The following is a 17234-nucleotide window of genomic DNA, read 5'->3' as shown; positions in this document are numbered from 1 at the left end:
CACTCAGCACGCAACATCCCTTCACTCAGTTAAGCACATCTTCCTTCCCTCAGCAAACCCATTGAGAATTCAGGTCTGTCATTCTCAAATCTTGGCTGTTCGCGTTGAATTAACTTGCGAGTGAGCAGATGTGGACTCACAAGCTCTGGGTGTTTCTGTGCCTGGAAATCCCGCAGGCACGTGATGAAGACAGACGCCATCTTACTGAAGACAAACCCACGAAAATAAGACTCTGTAATACACAAACAAACACAATGAAAGCACAGTTTCAGCTCCTGGTGTCATTATATTGGACTGTGAAAATCCTTCATGCCCCATTCAAAGCTCTTCTGAATATCTTTTGGTCAGAATTTTTTAAGTAGGCCCCTGCTCTACTCCTCCTAATTTTCTTCTGTGTAGGATGTGTTTGCAAGCTTCTGTCAGGCCAAATGTTCAGTTTTCATCCAGTAAGTTACGCTTCATCTGCAGTTAAAACATGCAACTCGTCACATATATGGTTGTCACCTTATGAAGTCAAAATGAAGCGAGAACAGTGTCAAATCTCTGCTGAAATGGGACGTTACTAAAAATACTAGCCCACTTTGCGAACAGAGAGACCTGTAAGAGAGAAGCCAGGCATGCAACAATACCGAAGTGTTACAAAGACAGGATCTAACAAGGGCTTGTTCAGGCTTCAGATGCTTATTTTCTTATACTTAGAGGCCGGTCAGCTTTCTCTGTGAAAGGCACACCTCGATAGAAGACCACATACAGACAGAGTTGAATCAGTAGTTTTAAAGTCAAATTGAAAAATCTCCTCAATTTAGCAAGCACTGATACTATATTCTGTATGTTCTTTTTTTACTCTAACACATTAGTTTTGATCGGAATCCTGATATCCTTGATTGGAATTTGCCAAACTTACTACTGGGGCTGGCAAAGTGTGTGTTCATGTGATGTGTTTGGTCTGGTTTGTCTAATAGCACTGTCATGTGAAAGTGTGGAAGTTTTGTCACCTGCCATGGGACTGGAGATGAAAAAATTAGCCTTAGGGTAACTTTTATGTTTATCTATAATAATAATACAAAGTGTGGAAAGATAAAAAATATACCACAGAATTGAATAAGGATGTTGGGGTTTATCAGTGTAATGCATCTATACTCTCCATTATCTGAAGTCACAAAAGATCGTCACTTAATTTTAATTTCTAAAATGCTTCCATTTGCCTGTGATGACTTATGAGGCCACTTACTCAGCTGAAGGCAACAATAATCCAGTGTCTTAGCTAAAACAGACAGGGAGTTAAGATGAACTGCACCACACAACATGAATAAAACCTTTTATAGAAGTCTTTCATATAAAACCAGCTCCCTCTAGTGGTGTCCCACTAAGTCCTGCTACTGGTATCGTGTGCCCGAACGAAAAAGAGAAGTTTGTGAAGAGTTAAAGCAGACAGAAACTGAAAACTGACCTTCTGTCTGCTGCCTGCTTTCACAGGAATCATCAGATAGCATCTATGGCGTGGTGAATCTTACCAGTAACCACCTCTTCTGGTCTGAAAAGTCCACTGCACTCAACATGAGCTGAAACTGGGAGCTCACTGCGGGAGGCTCTGAAGGAAAGCTGCATAATATGAATATGATAATTTAGGAAGGAGAACTTGCTGAGATAAAACAGTTCTAGAGACAAAAGTCACAAGCAAGTCAGAAAAATATGAATTTCAGCACCAACAAACCAACTCTGAAGACTTCAGACTGTAGCAGAAGACACTAAAGTGACGAGAGATAAAACATCACGGACTTTAAAGTCCACATTTTGCTAAATGGACCGCAAGTTGTGGATTATGTGAAAACTCTCCATCTGCATTCCTAAATAAGGTTTGGAAAGCTTTTTTCTGTTACACTGCAGCCTCATTTAGTTTATTTTTAGACATAAATCTTGCCAAATGTCATTTTAATCACCACTGGAGACTGCACTTATGGGATGATAAGAGTGTGGCGTTGGTGAGACCTTCAGTGATGCCAGATGGTATCAATTGAAAGGGTGATATTTTAATGCTCAGTAGAAAAGTAAATGTTTTACCAGAAACATCAACACATTTAATATTTTAGATCTTCTTTTCCTTTTTCTTTGAATGGCCAAAAACCCCACTGTGAAACACTTTTACACTCATAAATAGTTGTAACAAGTAAATGAAATGAAATCCTCTTTAGAAGAAGACACATCGACTGCTGTATATGCTGTGAACTAAAATGGTTTATTTTTTAAGTCATGCTACCCAGATGAGGTTCTGAAAAATGTTTGCCAACAAAACTGCAGCTTTTTATACACAATTTTATAAATATTCTCAAAAATTATAACAGTCAAATGTACAATTTTAATAATCAAAAATGAACGATGCTGTGTTTTTTTGTTTGAGTTGCTCCCAAAGGCACAATTCATCAACTCGTTCTTGAACAGCTGATAAGACTGGAGACATTTCACTTCATCAGCGCTCACCACAGAAGTCCAAAAGCTTCGCTTCATTTCAGGAAACAGTTTTTCCCAGGAGGAAATCGGCATATTCTTTCCTGCGCAGGACACGGTGCATCTTGAAAGTGTTGGGTGAGGTGTTTGAGAAGGCCATCATCTGCTTTCGAAGTTCCTTGAACGCACCCTCAGCCACCAGCTGCACCCTCATTGGTCCGATGCTGCCTTTGATACGGAAGGACTTATAAACGGCCGAGTCCTGCTGGAGGCAAATGTCCAACTGGACGGGAGGAAAGAGGACGGGAACCAGAGAAAGAGAATAAAGAGTGACTTCATGATAGACGAGAAACATGCTGTCGTGTTTGTGCTCTCAGCTGAGCACACATCAACACCATCAACACATGACTCTAAAAAGGAACTCAAGGGGCCTATTCCCAAAATATAATGAAATACATGGATACAAAATAAAAAGAAATCTAATTTACTGATTCTGACCCCTTACTGATATTTTGGTGTTTTGAACTGACAAAAAAAATGCTGGTAATTGCTTCAACCTAATATTATGTGTAATTGAAACAAATTTCTGCATTATTTGATTGAAAACCAAATTCAAGTTGAGGTAAGTGAATGAAATTTGCTTCATAACAAAATTTTTCTTCACCTTCTGGTTGGAATTTCAAGTCCCCTCCTTTACCTACAAGCACCAGAATAACTTTTTTTTTTGAAACATTTGCCAATTCAAAAATGTATGCTCACAACTCCTAAAAAATAATTTAAAATGTGTGGATATACCAGTTGGAAAAACTTTTTTTTTCAAAGATTTAACTTGATTTTAGTGTAAAGCTAATTTCTCTAATCAGCGTAGTGTGTTGGTTGAACATAATTTCATTAGAAGTTGTTTGAGCTCAAAAAGATTGGCGCAAATTGTTGTTGTTGTTTTTGTTTGTGGGGCTGAAACATTATACTTCAGAGAGCAGACGCAGGGCTTTTGAAGCTCTTCAAGGCCACTCGCCTCAGTCAAAAACTGCTTAAGCGGCATTAAAGCTCCGACTGATAAATTCTGTAAGAGCTTCCTGCTTGCACTCATCACACTGGTAAGCATACATACTCCTGAAAGAAACAGTGCTTCTTGTTTTCCTTTTGTTTGCATACCAGTTAAAGTTATTTATATTCACAGTTCTAGTTGCACTTTGTGCTCTTTTTGCATATCTTTTATCACTTGTGTTGTGTGTTGTGTGCTCTATTGGGTTGTTTGCAGGATAGAAATGTATACTTATACTTTTCATTTAGCTGTTTTTTGAGCCAAGCTGGATACTATTGGGACAAAACAAGTCAATGCGCTTTACTTCTTTAAATTAGGAGTTGTCTTACCTTATAACGTTGCTCCTCTGAAAGATTCCTCACACCTTTCAGTTCTATAAACACCTGGTAATGAGGGTCTGAGCCTCCTATTGAATCTCCTGCAACAGCACAATAAAATTAAAAAAAAGACTTCTTGAGCCTAGTTACGGTATCAGAATCCAAATTCTGCTGTGAAGAAAAGGCACAAAGCAAGATATCTTACCCAAGATGCCACTCTCAGCACAGCAATAATCAACCAGCTGAGCACCGGGCCACTGAGCAACCGCTTTCTTTAGAGCATCGAGGAACAACGCCTCTGACACTTTCTCCCCTCGAACGCTCAGCATCTGACCCCGTCTGACAGGAGACAGCAGCAAGAAGGAAATGTTTAGCTATGTTGTATATTTACAGTACAATAATATAAGTCCTGCAAGCACAGTACCTGTACTGAAACTCCACAATGGGACACTGGTTGTGGAATCCAACTACTTTCACAATGTCTCCGATGCGATATCTGTAACGCAGCGAATATCGGCGTCACTCATGCAACACATTCAATGCACATTAGTAAGTTATGATGCTAAATTTTAATCACATATCACACTGTCTGATGGAGCCAGAGCACAAATCTCGATTATTATTCTGTGAGATGCAGCTCATTCTTGATGGAGTGCAGTCAGGTGAAACCACATCAGCGCACCGATGACACAAAGCAATTACAGAGCATAATTTTACTCGCACAACTTTTTGTTGACAGAGGTTCACTCAATTTGTAATTACCTTTTATATCAGACTGAACAACCCTTTGACCATGGAGGCCACGAAAAATGAGAGAGAGAAAGTTTGCTGGGTCTTTGACTGATTGACGGCAAAAAAAAATTCCTATGAAAAGAACAATCATATTTATGCTTAACTAAATTTTAAACATTATAGTGGCCAGCATACCCTGCCAAAAGGACATATTCTAATTAACCCTCCTGTTGTCCTCATTAACGGGCACCAAAAAAATGTTTTTTCTTGTCTGAAAAATACAAACATTCAGCAAATAAATTCCCCAAATTTCTGAAAATTTGCAAAATCTTTAGGAAGAAAATTCCAATAATTCCTTAAAAATTTCCCTTAAAAGTTTTATTTTTTTTAAAAACAAATGTGGCAAGAAAATTCTTGTAAATATTAAAAAAAAATAAGAAAAAATCTTCTATAAAAATCCTAAAAATATCTAAAATGATTACATATATATCAGTAAAACTTCTAATATTTTCTTAGAAGAAAAATCAACCAAAATTTTTGGCTGATTTTTTTGTGTGAATGTTCTTAAGAAATATTTTTAACATTTCTTTTTTTCCCCACCAAAAATGTTCAAATTTTCCCAAAAATGTTGAAAATGTGGACATCAGAAGTTTCACTGTGAAAATATATATTTTTTCCACATTTTCAAACTTCAAAGTGGGTCAATTTTGACCCGCAAGACAACACGATGGTTAAATAGTTCATTGTTTGCTATATTTTAAGGTATTTACTCAATAAAAACATACTAAAATACTCTTTATTGAGCTGCCAAGTCATAAAAGCACAGTTTTCCTTTTTCCTTAAGAATGAAACCAGACCTGAAAAGTCCTGAAGCGTTTGTGATAACGAGCTCGTAGCTGTCTCCCTCCTTCACCTCCTCCATCAGCAGAGTTTGAGGCGTCTCGTCCTCCAGGCTGCTCTCTGGCAGGAACTCACAGAACATCGAGCGAGGACACAGCAGGTAGCGTCTGTTTAGCTCCTGAGGCCACAGGTTCACCCCTATTAAACCTGCAGGGGCCCAAATACACAATTAGAGCAAATGCTGAATATATATGAGGCACATACTTGTAAACACAAGTGCTTATAAAAATTCCCTTTAATGCACCTTGTCAGCCTGTTCTAATGTTGTTTTTATAAGCTGGGAGACACATAACGAGTGAAGTGAGCAGTCAGTGCAGTAGCTGAGCATTATCCCCCTGGCACAGCAGAGCACCAAGGACAATTTTATGCATAACAAACCTAAGAAACCAATCCCATCAACCTGTAAGGTGAGACTTTTTGTATTAGAGGAAAGAGCAAAAAAAAGAGACTTGTTCTGTTGCAACAGTAGAGATTGTGAGCGTTTATCTAACATTAGCAACATATTCTTAGATGTTTGTTGTGACTCAATACCACCTGGCCCGTCGTCGCACCCTGCAGGTCGTTGTCAGTGCCCTGCTGACCGAGAGAGGCTTTCAAAGAGACCATCGCTGGCTCTGCTGAGAGCCAGCGATGGTCAGGCAGCTTTGTCACACGCATCGTCAAAAATCAATTCTGGATCAAAAGTTGGAGTCTTCAAAAAACTTTCAAGAAAGAATCTTCAAGCAGCCTTCAGAGTCTGATGTTAATAATATCTATTACATACAGAGGCCGGAAGAACAAACATGAGCAAAATCTCGAGATTTTAACTAACTACACAAAGTGTTACTTCCTCTTTAAGACCAATGCAAACTTCTTCTAAATGCTCCTCTTCCGTTTTGGAAAAGCCACAAGCCATCATCTTAAGACCCAGTAATCTTACCACAAGTTGGACCACCTCCTCTTTTTCTATTTCTGCTAGGTTGGCATTATTCTTGCCTGGCTCAGTGTGCCCTTGGTTTCAACTCACGAGAGCAGACAAAGACAGGGCACGAACTTCCTGTCTTATGCCTTATATGGGCTCCATAGGCTTCAGTTGGGTTGCCGCTTTCCACAGGATTATTTAGTTGTACTCTTAACTTCAGTTGAGATGTTAGGTCTTCCGATCTTATCTTTGTTAGCTCTTAAATTTGATTCACTCATCTTATTTGTCTATTTCTATCATTTGTTCAATCTTAAAATGCCACAACTTGTTTCATAAAATAGTCAAGCTGAAGACTGACATTAACTATTACCTTCATGTTACTATTGCTGTAGAAAGCTATACATGACTACATGACTATTCCGATACATCAACTTGTAGATGACCCTATACACTTTCCTCCTCTTCTTCAGAATTGGGTCATGACTCCAACATGTTGCGCTCGATTACTCCAGTATCAAAAACTTGCCATTGTGCAACATTAAATAGATTTACTGTGTGTGAGCAGACATGCTCAAGCTAGATATGGACATTCATAGATACACTCATTCCAAAGAAGGAATATTTTTAATGTTAAAAGAAACATCTAAATATGTAATTTAGATGAACATAGATATGATTTTAGGGGTTTAGTCAACATCCAGAGAAGGAGTTGGACTACTTTTATTGGTCCAATGTTTGGTTATGCCTTTCATTTATTTTCCTGTTCTTGTTTCTAAGGTGCATCTGTTGGCTGGTGTCAATAATAATTAATGGACCAATTGCTATTTTTGATGAAAGAGTTAATGATCTGTAAAATGTGACAGTGTGGGCGTGGCGTCAGTCCTGGTTCCTACCTTCAGTAGCAGCGTAGAAAGGCGAGTAGAAAGGCACTCCCTTGCAGTAGTTCTCCCTCAGCATTTCCCCGTAGATCTGATTGGAGCCCGAGTCCACCGCCAGCACCAGGTGAAGGTGAGGCCACAGTCGCCTGGCAATCCCCCCGAAGCCTTCCTGGAAGTGGGCCCGGAGCTGAGCAGCCCTCTCTGGGTCTGGCTTCATTAGAGCTTCCAGCCTGGTTCTCACTCGGGGCTCCAGAGACAGAGCGCCGCTGACTTTGCCTTGTTCAATGTCCTCAACCAGCTCCTGCCAACGATCCTGGGGGATACGCAGCACGTTAGGTGGAAATTACTTTCCTAATCCTTTATTCATGAAACAAATTAACAGAACTTTTTTGGTCAGTGGATGCTTGACACCTGACTCAAGATTTCATCCCACTTTGTACGATAATGTGCCGGTGAGGCAGAAAGCAGGCGTGCAGGAAGGATACTGCAGTAAAGCACCAAATCGACAATCTACTGAATGAAAATTTGATGTTTAAAAATTTTAAGACAGCTTTCTAGAAATTAAGAGGAAGTTATATTTCAGAAAAAAAAATCATTAAATGTTTGAATGGATGTAAATAATAAAAACATACATCTCTATTTTCAGTAACATTTCCCATAATATTCTACTTTTGATGTGTCTTGTCACTGAGAAATGACGTATATGCGACACAAAATATCAAAGGAGTAAAAGGAACTAATGTGTTTTAATGACATGTACCTGTAAGGCACTGAAGGCATAGAAAACGGTGGAGGCAAAGTTGGACTCCAGCGTTCCCACACTGGGATCTTTCAGAGCAAACAGAAGGTGCAGGTACAGAGTGTCCTTCTCACTGGGAACCTAAAGAGACAGAGAACATTGTCATCCTTTGGAAATAATTCTATATAAAATACAACACTAGAAGTGTTACAAGCCTAAGAAGTGCTGAACTTTAAAAAAAAAAAAAAAAAACTTGGAGTGACTTCTTTCCTTTTTCATAATTTTATTGTGTTTTTATTCAGATTTTTCTTGTCTTCATTGTGCTTGAGTCTTATAGGTTGTTATATATAATTGTACAGCACTTTCTTTCGACCCCTGTTGTTGTAAATGTGCTTTGACAATGAATTTGACTTGACAAGTACATAAACAAAGAGCTGATTAGTTGGTTCTACCTCGAAAGCAGGCGCTGGAGTTGTGTAAAGGTTGAGCATGTGGCGGGAAGAGGCTGGTGTGGATGAGTTTGGTCCGATGGGAATTCCAGATTCAGACTGGCGAAAAATTGGCGTGTAGAAGAACTTGGTGGTGCGCTGAAGGCTGTCGGTCTCAGGGAATGCCTGTCGCATTACCTCTAAACACACAGCCACTCCCTGATGGAAACACATTAGTACTGGTATGAACATTTACATCCACAACACAAATGGTGTTACCAGGAAAACAGATCATCATCATCATCATCAAGCAGCGGCTTCACCTGCAGGAAGAACTCAGTGTTGGTGTCTTTTGTGCTGAGCAGCATGGAGCTCTGTCCTGACGTCCCTGAGGTCATGGCCAGAATCAGCAGCTTCTCAGCGATAATCACTTTTTCCTCGCCGGCTGCGATTCGTTTGATGAGGTCTTGATAGTGTTCATAGGTGGTGATGGGGTGACATGCCCGGAAGCCATCACTGTCTGAAAAACATCCATAAACATCCAGTTTTTAGAAATCGTCAGAACTTTAGAAACCTTTTTTTTTCCCCCCCCATCATTTTATGGTATACCAGTTTCTGCACCACAACTGTGATGACCGGCTATATTGTGTTGTATATGACAGTAAGGGTCTGGGGTTGTCAAGACATCACCCCTGACTTCAAGAAGGTTTTATTAGATACTTGATGACATTTCAGACAAGGAAACAAATTTTGGTGCCCGAAATGAAGACAACAGGAGGGTTAATACATAGAGTTTTTCCACAGCAGGAATCTGATACCCAGGAGAGTATGGTCTAATGGACATGCATGATGATTACACAATTCTTCATTTTCTAATTAATCTTTGCTGTTAAAGGAGAGGGATAATTTCAACCTTGTGCAAAAGTCACAAATTTGATCTGACATTTAGTGTGTTGATGATGGTGGTGGAGAATACTGTCTAACATGTTAGTCCAAAATGGAGAGACAGCAGGTCCGATTTGTGGCACTGGCAGCGAGCAGTGACACTTTTTGTGGCACCGCTGCGGTGCCACGGTTAATGCCACGGTTTGGGTGAGATGCCACTGCCGCAGCGGCATTTCCAGTGGCCTCTGGAGATGCCAGCAGAGATGCCACGGTTAATGCCACTGTTCAGGGAACATGCCATGGTTAATGCCAGTACTTTTACCGCTGTTTGGGCGAGATGCCATGGTTTATTCCGCTGTCTGAGGGAGATGCCACCAGGGGTGAAAGTAAGCCGGAACGGTCCGGAACTGCGTACCGGCAAAAGATCTGGTGGCGGAACGCAGTTCCGGGAAAAGATCTGCTGGCGGTACGCCACTCTTCCACCGGTATCTATGGGTACGCCGCCCGGCCTGCCTGCTATCCATAGATATCGACTGGAGTTCACTCAGCAGTACGTGAGTGCGCATGCGTATCTACTTCCGTAACACAGCGATTGTTATGGCCAGTAGTAGCCAATAGCAAATAGGTGGGACGAGCAATAAATTACACGTGAAATTCCACACGTTCTTGTGATTGGCTGAAAAACTTTCAACAGGATTTACAATGGTTAGCATCGACGGAATGGGGTGAAAGTAAGCCGAAAAATCAAGCATGTTGTGATCTCTATCACCTGTTAAGACTAGGCTAATTAACACCTAAAATACCTTCTTCTTTGTGCAATATACCAGAAGAACCAGAAGGCTGGTTTCAAGGCTGATTGGTTTAATGTACTGACACTGTGAGCATGACATGTCTGGATCTGTGGTCTCTACAAGAAACATATTTTGGCAACATATTACTTTCAAAACCTGAGGCAAAATGCATGATTGAAAGATGTAACTGAAAGATAAACAGCATAAGACATGACAGTCCAGTAACGGTACAGTCAGACCAAGTCAAAGTCTACAGAAGTAGACTTAGATATGTAGAATATATAAATTGTAAAATTGTTCCTCAAAATTGTAGCACAATTGTTTATATGCTTTTATTCATGTATCATGTTTACATCCCTGGCATCTTTCCCAAAAAGCAACATCAGCTGTGGCATCTTTGTGGCAGTTGTAACCCACACCTGGTAAAGGCTGTAATAATCAAGAAAGCACACAGACAAGTTATTTCAAACAGTTTTAGTAAACATATTTTCTGGTGACAATCCACACAATATGTGTAACACCTGAATGAAAATGGAAATAAAATAGCCTATTTCAAGAGAACTGAAGATGAATTTGTTTCACATTACACCAGTCTGCTAGCCCAGCCGCGCTAGACCAGTGGTTCTCAACCCTGTTCCTCAGGACCCCATGTCCTGCATGTTTTAGATGCTTCCCTGCTCCAACACACCTGACTCAAATGATCAGCTCGTTATCAGGCTTCTGCAGAGGCTTGATGACGAGCTGATCATTTGAATCAGGTGTGTTGGAGCAGGGAAGCATCTAAAACATGCAGGACATGGGGTCCTGAGGAACAGGGTTGAGAACCACTGTGCTAGACAACCCACAGCAACGAAATTAATTCTCTGCCAGGGTGGGTCTAGTAGTAGTAGTGGCATCTCCCCAAAAGAGTGACATTAACCGTCCATCTCGTCCAAACAGCGGTAAAAGTAGCCTACTGGCTTAAAATGTGGCATCTCTACCAGACCGTGGCATTAACTGTGGCACCTCACAGTGGCATTAACCGTGGTATCCCCTAAAGTTTAGGGGATACCACGGTTAATGCCACTGTTCAGGGCCTAAACAGTGACATTAACCGTGGCACCTCTGCTGGCATCTCCAGAGGCCACTGGAAATGCCGCTGCGGCAGTGGCATCTCGTCCAAACAGTGGCATTAACCGTGGCACGGCAGCGGTGCCACAAAAAGTGTCACTGCACAGTGGGATTAACCGTGGCACCGCGGCGGTGCCACAAAAAGTGTCACTGCTAGCTGCCAGTGCCACAAATCGGTCTTGCCCCTACTGGCAAAATGTCTCGTAAGGGTTCAGTTGGGTTGAAATCTGGGGGTTGATTCCATTCAGAATCGCCTCATGTCGTTAGAAGGCTTATCATGTTGGAAGAGACCATCATCATAGGATAAAAGTGATCACTCAGAGCAAACTTTCTATTCATTTGCAACGATTTTTCCCTGTAAAGGAAACAAGAGGATCCAAACCTCCTCACAGCCCAACAGAGCCACCTGATTCCCTCATGACAGAGGTCAATACTCCAGGTTTTCCTTTAATTTGTCACCGTCTGTACACATTATATACACTATACATAACGTTACATCACTGTTTCTCTGGAGCTAAATCTGGTGTTCCCAATACAGGAACAGTGAGAGACTACACATGTGCACTCGTCTACTGCTCATGAACACGACCTATTTCTTTCGTTACCTTTAACTGAGCTGAAGTCGTACTGCTTTCCATAACATGTGTTCGCGTTTTTACGCAAACGCATCAGCAGAGTCTCCTCCTGGACCTGCTTCACCTTGAGCGTGTCGGCTTCAAGTTTCCTTCTCTGCCGTCTGCCCAGCCAACCCACTGCCTTCACGGCGAGATACTGGCTGAACAGACTGCCTATCGTCCGGTTCCCACCCTTCATCTTCGCGCTCATGTCCCTCCAGATGAGCGCCATCCCGGCCAAGGAGCAGATACCGACGGCGGTGGGCAGAGGGGACGGCATGGCTGGTGGGAAGAGCCGTGGTTACACAAGATAAACAAAAAGCACAGAGGAGACCGTTGGGGGCGCTGTTACACAACATTACACCGTTATATGTTTCATCTACAGTCATTACAGACAAACTGCACACAGCTGTGTAAGTAGGATAGTTTAAAGGAATCTCCCATCATTTAAAAGACTCATCTCCATCCTAGTCAACACACGTACCTTGTCCATTGATGGCGACAATAATCGACAAAACCGCAAAACAAAGCGGTACTGCGACGCGAAACCACAAGAACTGCATTTTAGAACAAATGATGTGATCCAGCGTTCCTGTTTTTGAAACAGTTCTCAAACGGATCAATGTTTAAGAGTCATTTATTTGCCACAAGAAGAACATTAACTTTTCCTGTCACAGTCGTCTGTGGTGCTTCCGTGTTTGGCTCACAGCCTGTTGCGCTGATTGGTTGACTGAATGATGACGTAGGCGAGCTGCTCTACACAGCCTAAAAAATAAATTAAAATAAAATAAATATCACACATATGTTCAATTTAAATTACTTATATTGTTTTATAAACTTCTGTTCACAGTTTTATTTCATTTGCTTGGTATTTTTTCCCCACTCATTCTATATTCATAAATTTAAAAAAAAACTGAATAAAACAGCTTTTCCAGTTGAAATTCTACCTTGAAACACTGTATATACTGTATATAATATAGATACTGTATATCACATACATGCTTAAATTAAATTTCATTCCCACAATGCTACCAACCTACTTCATGTATATCAGGTCCCAATATTAAAATAATTAATAATAATACATTTTTCACTAAAATAGATTGAAAGTATTTAAAATTGTATCTGTAAACTGTTATTTAAATACACATGGTATATTTTATGTAAGTAAACTGAAAGTAGTAAATGCGAGAGAGTCAAATTCCTTGTATGTGGTCACACACTCAACCAATGAAGCTGATTCTGATTTGGAAATGATACAGAATCTGACACCATTTCAGTATTTAATGTATATTGTTAGCTTTATTTTATCCTGGCTGGGAAAGTTTATTAATGTAATATTCACTCTCCACATACTTAATCTTCTATCAATCAATGTAGTATAGCAATTCCTGCATTTATTACCATAACCAGACCAGCTAATATGTACAGACACAATGGGCACCCAAACAGACAAAAAACAACAACAAAAAAAGACACCAGAGATGCTAGATTTGTGCAAATGTTATTTGCTCATTTAGACACTCATAATACATGCAATTATTAATACGAAATATTTCTGGACGCAAACGAAACGTCAAACTGTGCAATTACTTTGAAAATAACAGATGTCAGAAGTGGGATTCGAACCCACGCCTCCAGGGGAGACTGCGACCTGAACGCAGCGCCTTAGACCGCTCGGCCATCCTGACTATGAATGTCAACAAACATGGCAATTTAGAACAGACTGAGGAGGATTCATATTATATTTATTTGCAATTCTCAGCTATTTTAAGCGGTACAGTACATTTAATATTAGCTGACACTTGTAATGCTGCATTCACAGACATGATGAGAGTGGGAGATGCCACTACGACACCAACCTTTGACAGATCAACCTTAAACCCTTGACTGATTGATTCCTAAACACACACACAAAGTGATTTACAAAGCAGTTCCTAGTCTCAGTCTGAATTCAGGATTGATTTTGAGTTGCTTAGTGAACATGAGTTCCTGCAATGATGACATTTTAAAGATTTTCTTAGGCAGCACTGAGGAGTTAAGGCCTGCAGAATCAATATCTTCATTTGTGATTTTGTCTCTATCACTCTATGCCTAAGAATTTTGCAAGCTTTCATTTTGGCCCAAGTTCCCAAGGAAAAGAGGGGATACTAAGAAATAATAACACTTTTTTTTTTTTTTACTTTTTTTGACAACCAAGTGGCTGTGAAATATTATTTCCGTATGCAAATATTGACTTTCCACATCCATATAATACTCATCTGATTCTTCAAGCATCAAGACTTGTTCATGGGTTTTTCACATAAGGATGCTAACATTTTTCATTGATGACTTTACATGAAGACAATTGGCCATTATATTTTCTAATAAAGTAATTAGAACCTAATTAGGAGCCTGTCAGAAATAAATAATAATTTCAACAGCTGCTTAATTTCAGGTCCAGAGTGCTAACCATTACACCATGGAACCTCAATAGCAGAAAAAACACTTTCAATTTTTCACACGACGTTGATTTAATAATCAAAACCGGGTTTAATTTATTAAATACATTTCACATAAAAGATTATTGGAATAACACAGAGTTACATCTAAAGTTATGTGATAGAGATGATAGGAATGTAGTGTCTGATGACTGATAACTGTTGACAGAATTCAGTGTTTGACTGCAGGATATTTTATTTTTGTCACCACGATTAAAATACAGAACAAGTTCTCTAATAAATCACCAGTATGGGGCTACATTGCTGTTATATAAACAGTTCATTCACTGTAAATCTTACAAGGATGATCTGGGGTTTCTTTTTTTTAAAGTAAATTGCTGGCTTTATGCCATTCTAGCTGCCATTCAGTGCATTAACTATTCTTCTTCTATCCCTTGTTTGTTTGTTTGTTTGTCCATGGACTTGAAATGTGTTCACATAACAACAGTTCACTGAAATTAAGATTTGTGGCAAAGCTCAAGAGGGCAGATGAAATTCTGAAGTTGTAGACCGGATGCCAAAATTCCACGAAGCTTGTCTTGGAAGAGCTATAAAGTCAGGTTCCACCGAGATTTGAACTCGGATTGCTGGATTCAGAGTCCAGAGTGCTAACCGTTACACCATGGAACCTTACATCTGTAATATGTTGCTGGAAAAAGTTCAAACTGTCATAATTTTCCATCACCATGAGTATTTCTCTTTACAAGAGAATAATATGGTAGGACACACACTTGCCAGGGCTGCTCAGTGGAGTAGTGGCTCGCACTTTTGCCTTGCAGCAAGAAGATCCCTGGTTTTAAATGCCGGGGTGGGCCTGGGATCTTTCTGCATGGAGTTTGCATGTTTTCCCTGTGCATGTGTGGGTTTTCTCCGGGTACTCCGGCTTTCTCCCACAGTCCAAAAATATGCTGAGGTTGACTGAGTACTCTAAATCGTCCATAGGTGTGAATGTGAGAGTGATTGTTCGTCTGTACATGTAGCCCTGCGACAGACTGGCGACCTGTCCAGGGTGTCCCCTGCCTTCGCCAGAGTCAGCTAGGATAGGCTCCAGCGACCCTAGTGAGGATAAAGCGGTGAATAGAGCATAGATGGATGGATGGACACACTTGCCATTTTGTATTCACTGTCATTTGGTTGTCCATTTATTTGAAATGTGTTCACATAAAAGCAGTTCACTGAAATTAGGATTTTCAGATTTGTGGCAAAACTCAAGAAGGAAGATCAAATTCTGAAGTTGTAAACCAGATCACGAAATTTCACTAAACTTCTTTTGGAAGAGTACATGAGAACACTGTCACACTGCAGAATGGCAAACTCACTACATAGTGTATTGGAGAGCACATAATTTCACTGTATGTCTGCTATGAAATCAGGTTCTACTGAGATTTGAACTCAGATTGCTGGATTCAGAATCCAGAGCGCTAACCGTTACACCATGGAACAACACAGCTATAATGTTTTGCTGGAAAAAAGTTCAAACTGTCATAATCTTCCAATAGACAACAGAATAATAAGGGAGGACACACACTTGCCATTTTGTATTCACCGTAATTTGGTTGTCCTTGTATTTCAATTGATTGTAAAGTGAAGCGATGGCGAGATTACTGCTTTTTAAGGAAGCATGCATGAAGACACCATTATATGGTAAAGAGGCACTCACTATGGAGTGCTACGATGAAAGCCTAAGTTTTACTGAAACATGCTGGATGTATTCTTTGTGTCTGCTATGAAGTTAGGTTCCACCGAGATTTGAACTCAGATCACTGGATTCAAAGTCCAGAGTGCTAACCATTACACCATGGAACCCCTTGTGACAGCCAACCAACATTAAAAAAAACAAACAAACCCACAATACATATATCAGCCTTCGAGTATATACATATGAAATCTGATTTTGTCAGTGGAAGGAGTTAAAGACAAAAATAAATGTATTAATTTCTCAATTTTTTTTTTAGTTCCCATGGATATTACTTGTGAATTAATGTTACACTGAAAATAATAGTGATTATGTGTCAGATAAAGAATTAGTTGAGGTGTGTCGCTCCTAACATAAATGCTACTGAAGAATTAGGTTGGCAAACATCAGGTGTGGACTACATGGTGGAAGAGTGCATGACAACACTATCACACAACAGAATGGCAAACTGGCACTTGTTATGTACTGTATTGATGAGCACAGTGTTTTACTGCATGCATTCTTTATGTCTGCTATAAAGTCAGGTTCCACTGAGATTTGAACTCAGATTGCTGGATTCAGAGTCCAGAGTGCTAACCGTTACACCATGGAACCCTACACCTGCACATTTCTGCTGCAAAAAATAAAATAAAATTACAACACCATGAGTAGTCACGTTCACGAATAATATAATAGGACACACACTTGCCACTTTGTGTTCACTGTCATTTGGTTGTCCATTTACTTGAAATGTGTTCACATAAAAAAAGTTCACTGAAATTAAGATTTGTGGCAAAGCTCAGGAGGGCAGATCAAATTCTGAAGTTGTAGACCGGATCCCAAAATGTCATGAAACTTCTTTTGGAAGAGAACATGACAACACTACCACACAACAGAATGACAGGCTCAGTATTTAGTGTATTGGAGAGTACACAATTTTACTGTATTAATTCTTTATGTCTGCTCGAAAGCTAGGTTCCACCGAGACTTGAACTCAGATTGCTGGATTCAGAGTCCAGAGTGCTAACCATTACACCATGGAACCCCACACCTGTACATTCTTGCTGCAAAAAAAAAAAAAAAAAATCCATCACCATGAGTAGTTATGTTCACAGTAGAACAATATGGTAGGACACACACTTGCCATTTTGTGTTCACTGTCATTTGGTTGTCCATTTATTTGAAATGTGTTCACATAAAAGCAGTTCACTGAAATTAGGATTTTCAGATTTGTGGCAAAATTCAAGAAGGAAGATCAAATTGAGAAGTTGTGGATGAGCTCACGAAATCTCAC

The 17234-nt window shown here is 40.0% G+C and overlaps 2 protein-coding genes and 5 non-coding genes across 8 annotated transcripts in view; 1 reads left to right on the top strand and 6 right to left on the bottom strand.

The window, feature by feature from the left end:
- Positions 1-2217: 2217 nt before the first annotated feature.
- ghdc (GH3 domain containing) lies at positions 2218-12484 on the bottom strand. 2 transcript variants are annotated; one of them, XM_022191707.2, is made up of 11 exons: positions 12270-12484; positions 11777-12067; positions 8709-8905; positions 8410-8604; positions 7979-8098; positions 7234-7531; positions 5397-5586; positions 4232-4303; positions 4013-4146; positions 3820-3908; positions 2218-2728 (listed from the first exon to the last, which is right to left on the bottom strand). In XM_022191707.2, the coding sequence occupies exons 1-11, from the start codon at positions 12346-12348 to the stop codon at positions 2507-2509; spliced, it is 1887 nt and encodes a 628-aa protein (XP_022047399.1). In that variant the 5' UTR covers positions 12349-12484; the 3' UTR covers positions 2218-2506. The 2 variants fall into 2 exon arrangements, with proteins under 2 accessions (XP_022047399.1, XP_051795724.1); XM_051939764.1 differs by lacking the exon at positions 12270-12484 and having other exon boundaries at positions 11777-12112.
- LOC110949584 (protein phosphatase 1 regulatory subunit 1B-like) overlaps positions 6551-17234 on the top strand; it is a 187693-nt gene continuing 177009 nt past the window's right edge. Inside the window, exon 1 of the mRNA XM_051939767.1 lies at positions 6551-6584. Within this exon, the coding sequence (XP_051795727.1) occupies positions 6566-6584 (19 nt within the window). The 5' untranslated portion in view covers positions 6551-6565. The remainder of the gene's footprint in view (positions 6585-17234) is intronic.
- Positions 13394-13476, bottom strand: trnal-cag (transfer RNA leucine (anticodon CAG)). Its single transcript has one exon. It is a non-coding gene; the product is annotated as a tRNA-Leu (tRNA).
- trnaq-cug (transfer RNA glutamine (anticodon CUG)) lies at positions 14824-14895 on the bottom strand. The gene has a single exon. It is a non-coding gene; the product is annotated as a tRNA-Gln (tRNA).
- Positions 16000-16071, bottom strand: trnaq-uug (transfer RNA glutamine (anticodon UUG)). The gene has a single exon. It is a non-coding gene; the product is annotated as a tRNA-Gln (tRNA).
- Positions 16484-16555, bottom strand: trnaq-cug (transfer RNA glutamine (anticodon CUG)). The gene has a single exon. It is a non-coding gene; the product is annotated as a tRNA-Gln (tRNA).
- On the bottom strand, positions 16914-16985 carry trnaq-cug (transfer RNA glutamine (anticodon CUG)). Its single transcript has one exon. It is a non-coding gene; the product is annotated as a tRNA-Gln (tRNA).

Source organism: Acanthochromis polyacanthus, chromosome 19 (genome assembly GCF_021347895.1).
Source record: "Acanthochromis polyacanthus isolate Apoly-LR-REF ecotype Palm Island chromosome 19, KAUST_Apoly_ChrSc, whole genome shotgun sequence".
NCBI lineage: Eukaryota > Metazoa > Chordata > Actinopteri > Pomacentridae > Acanthochromis > Acanthochromis polyacanthus.
Note: the sequence above shows the minus strand (reverse complement) of the source record. Positions and strands in the feature narration are given on the sequence as shown.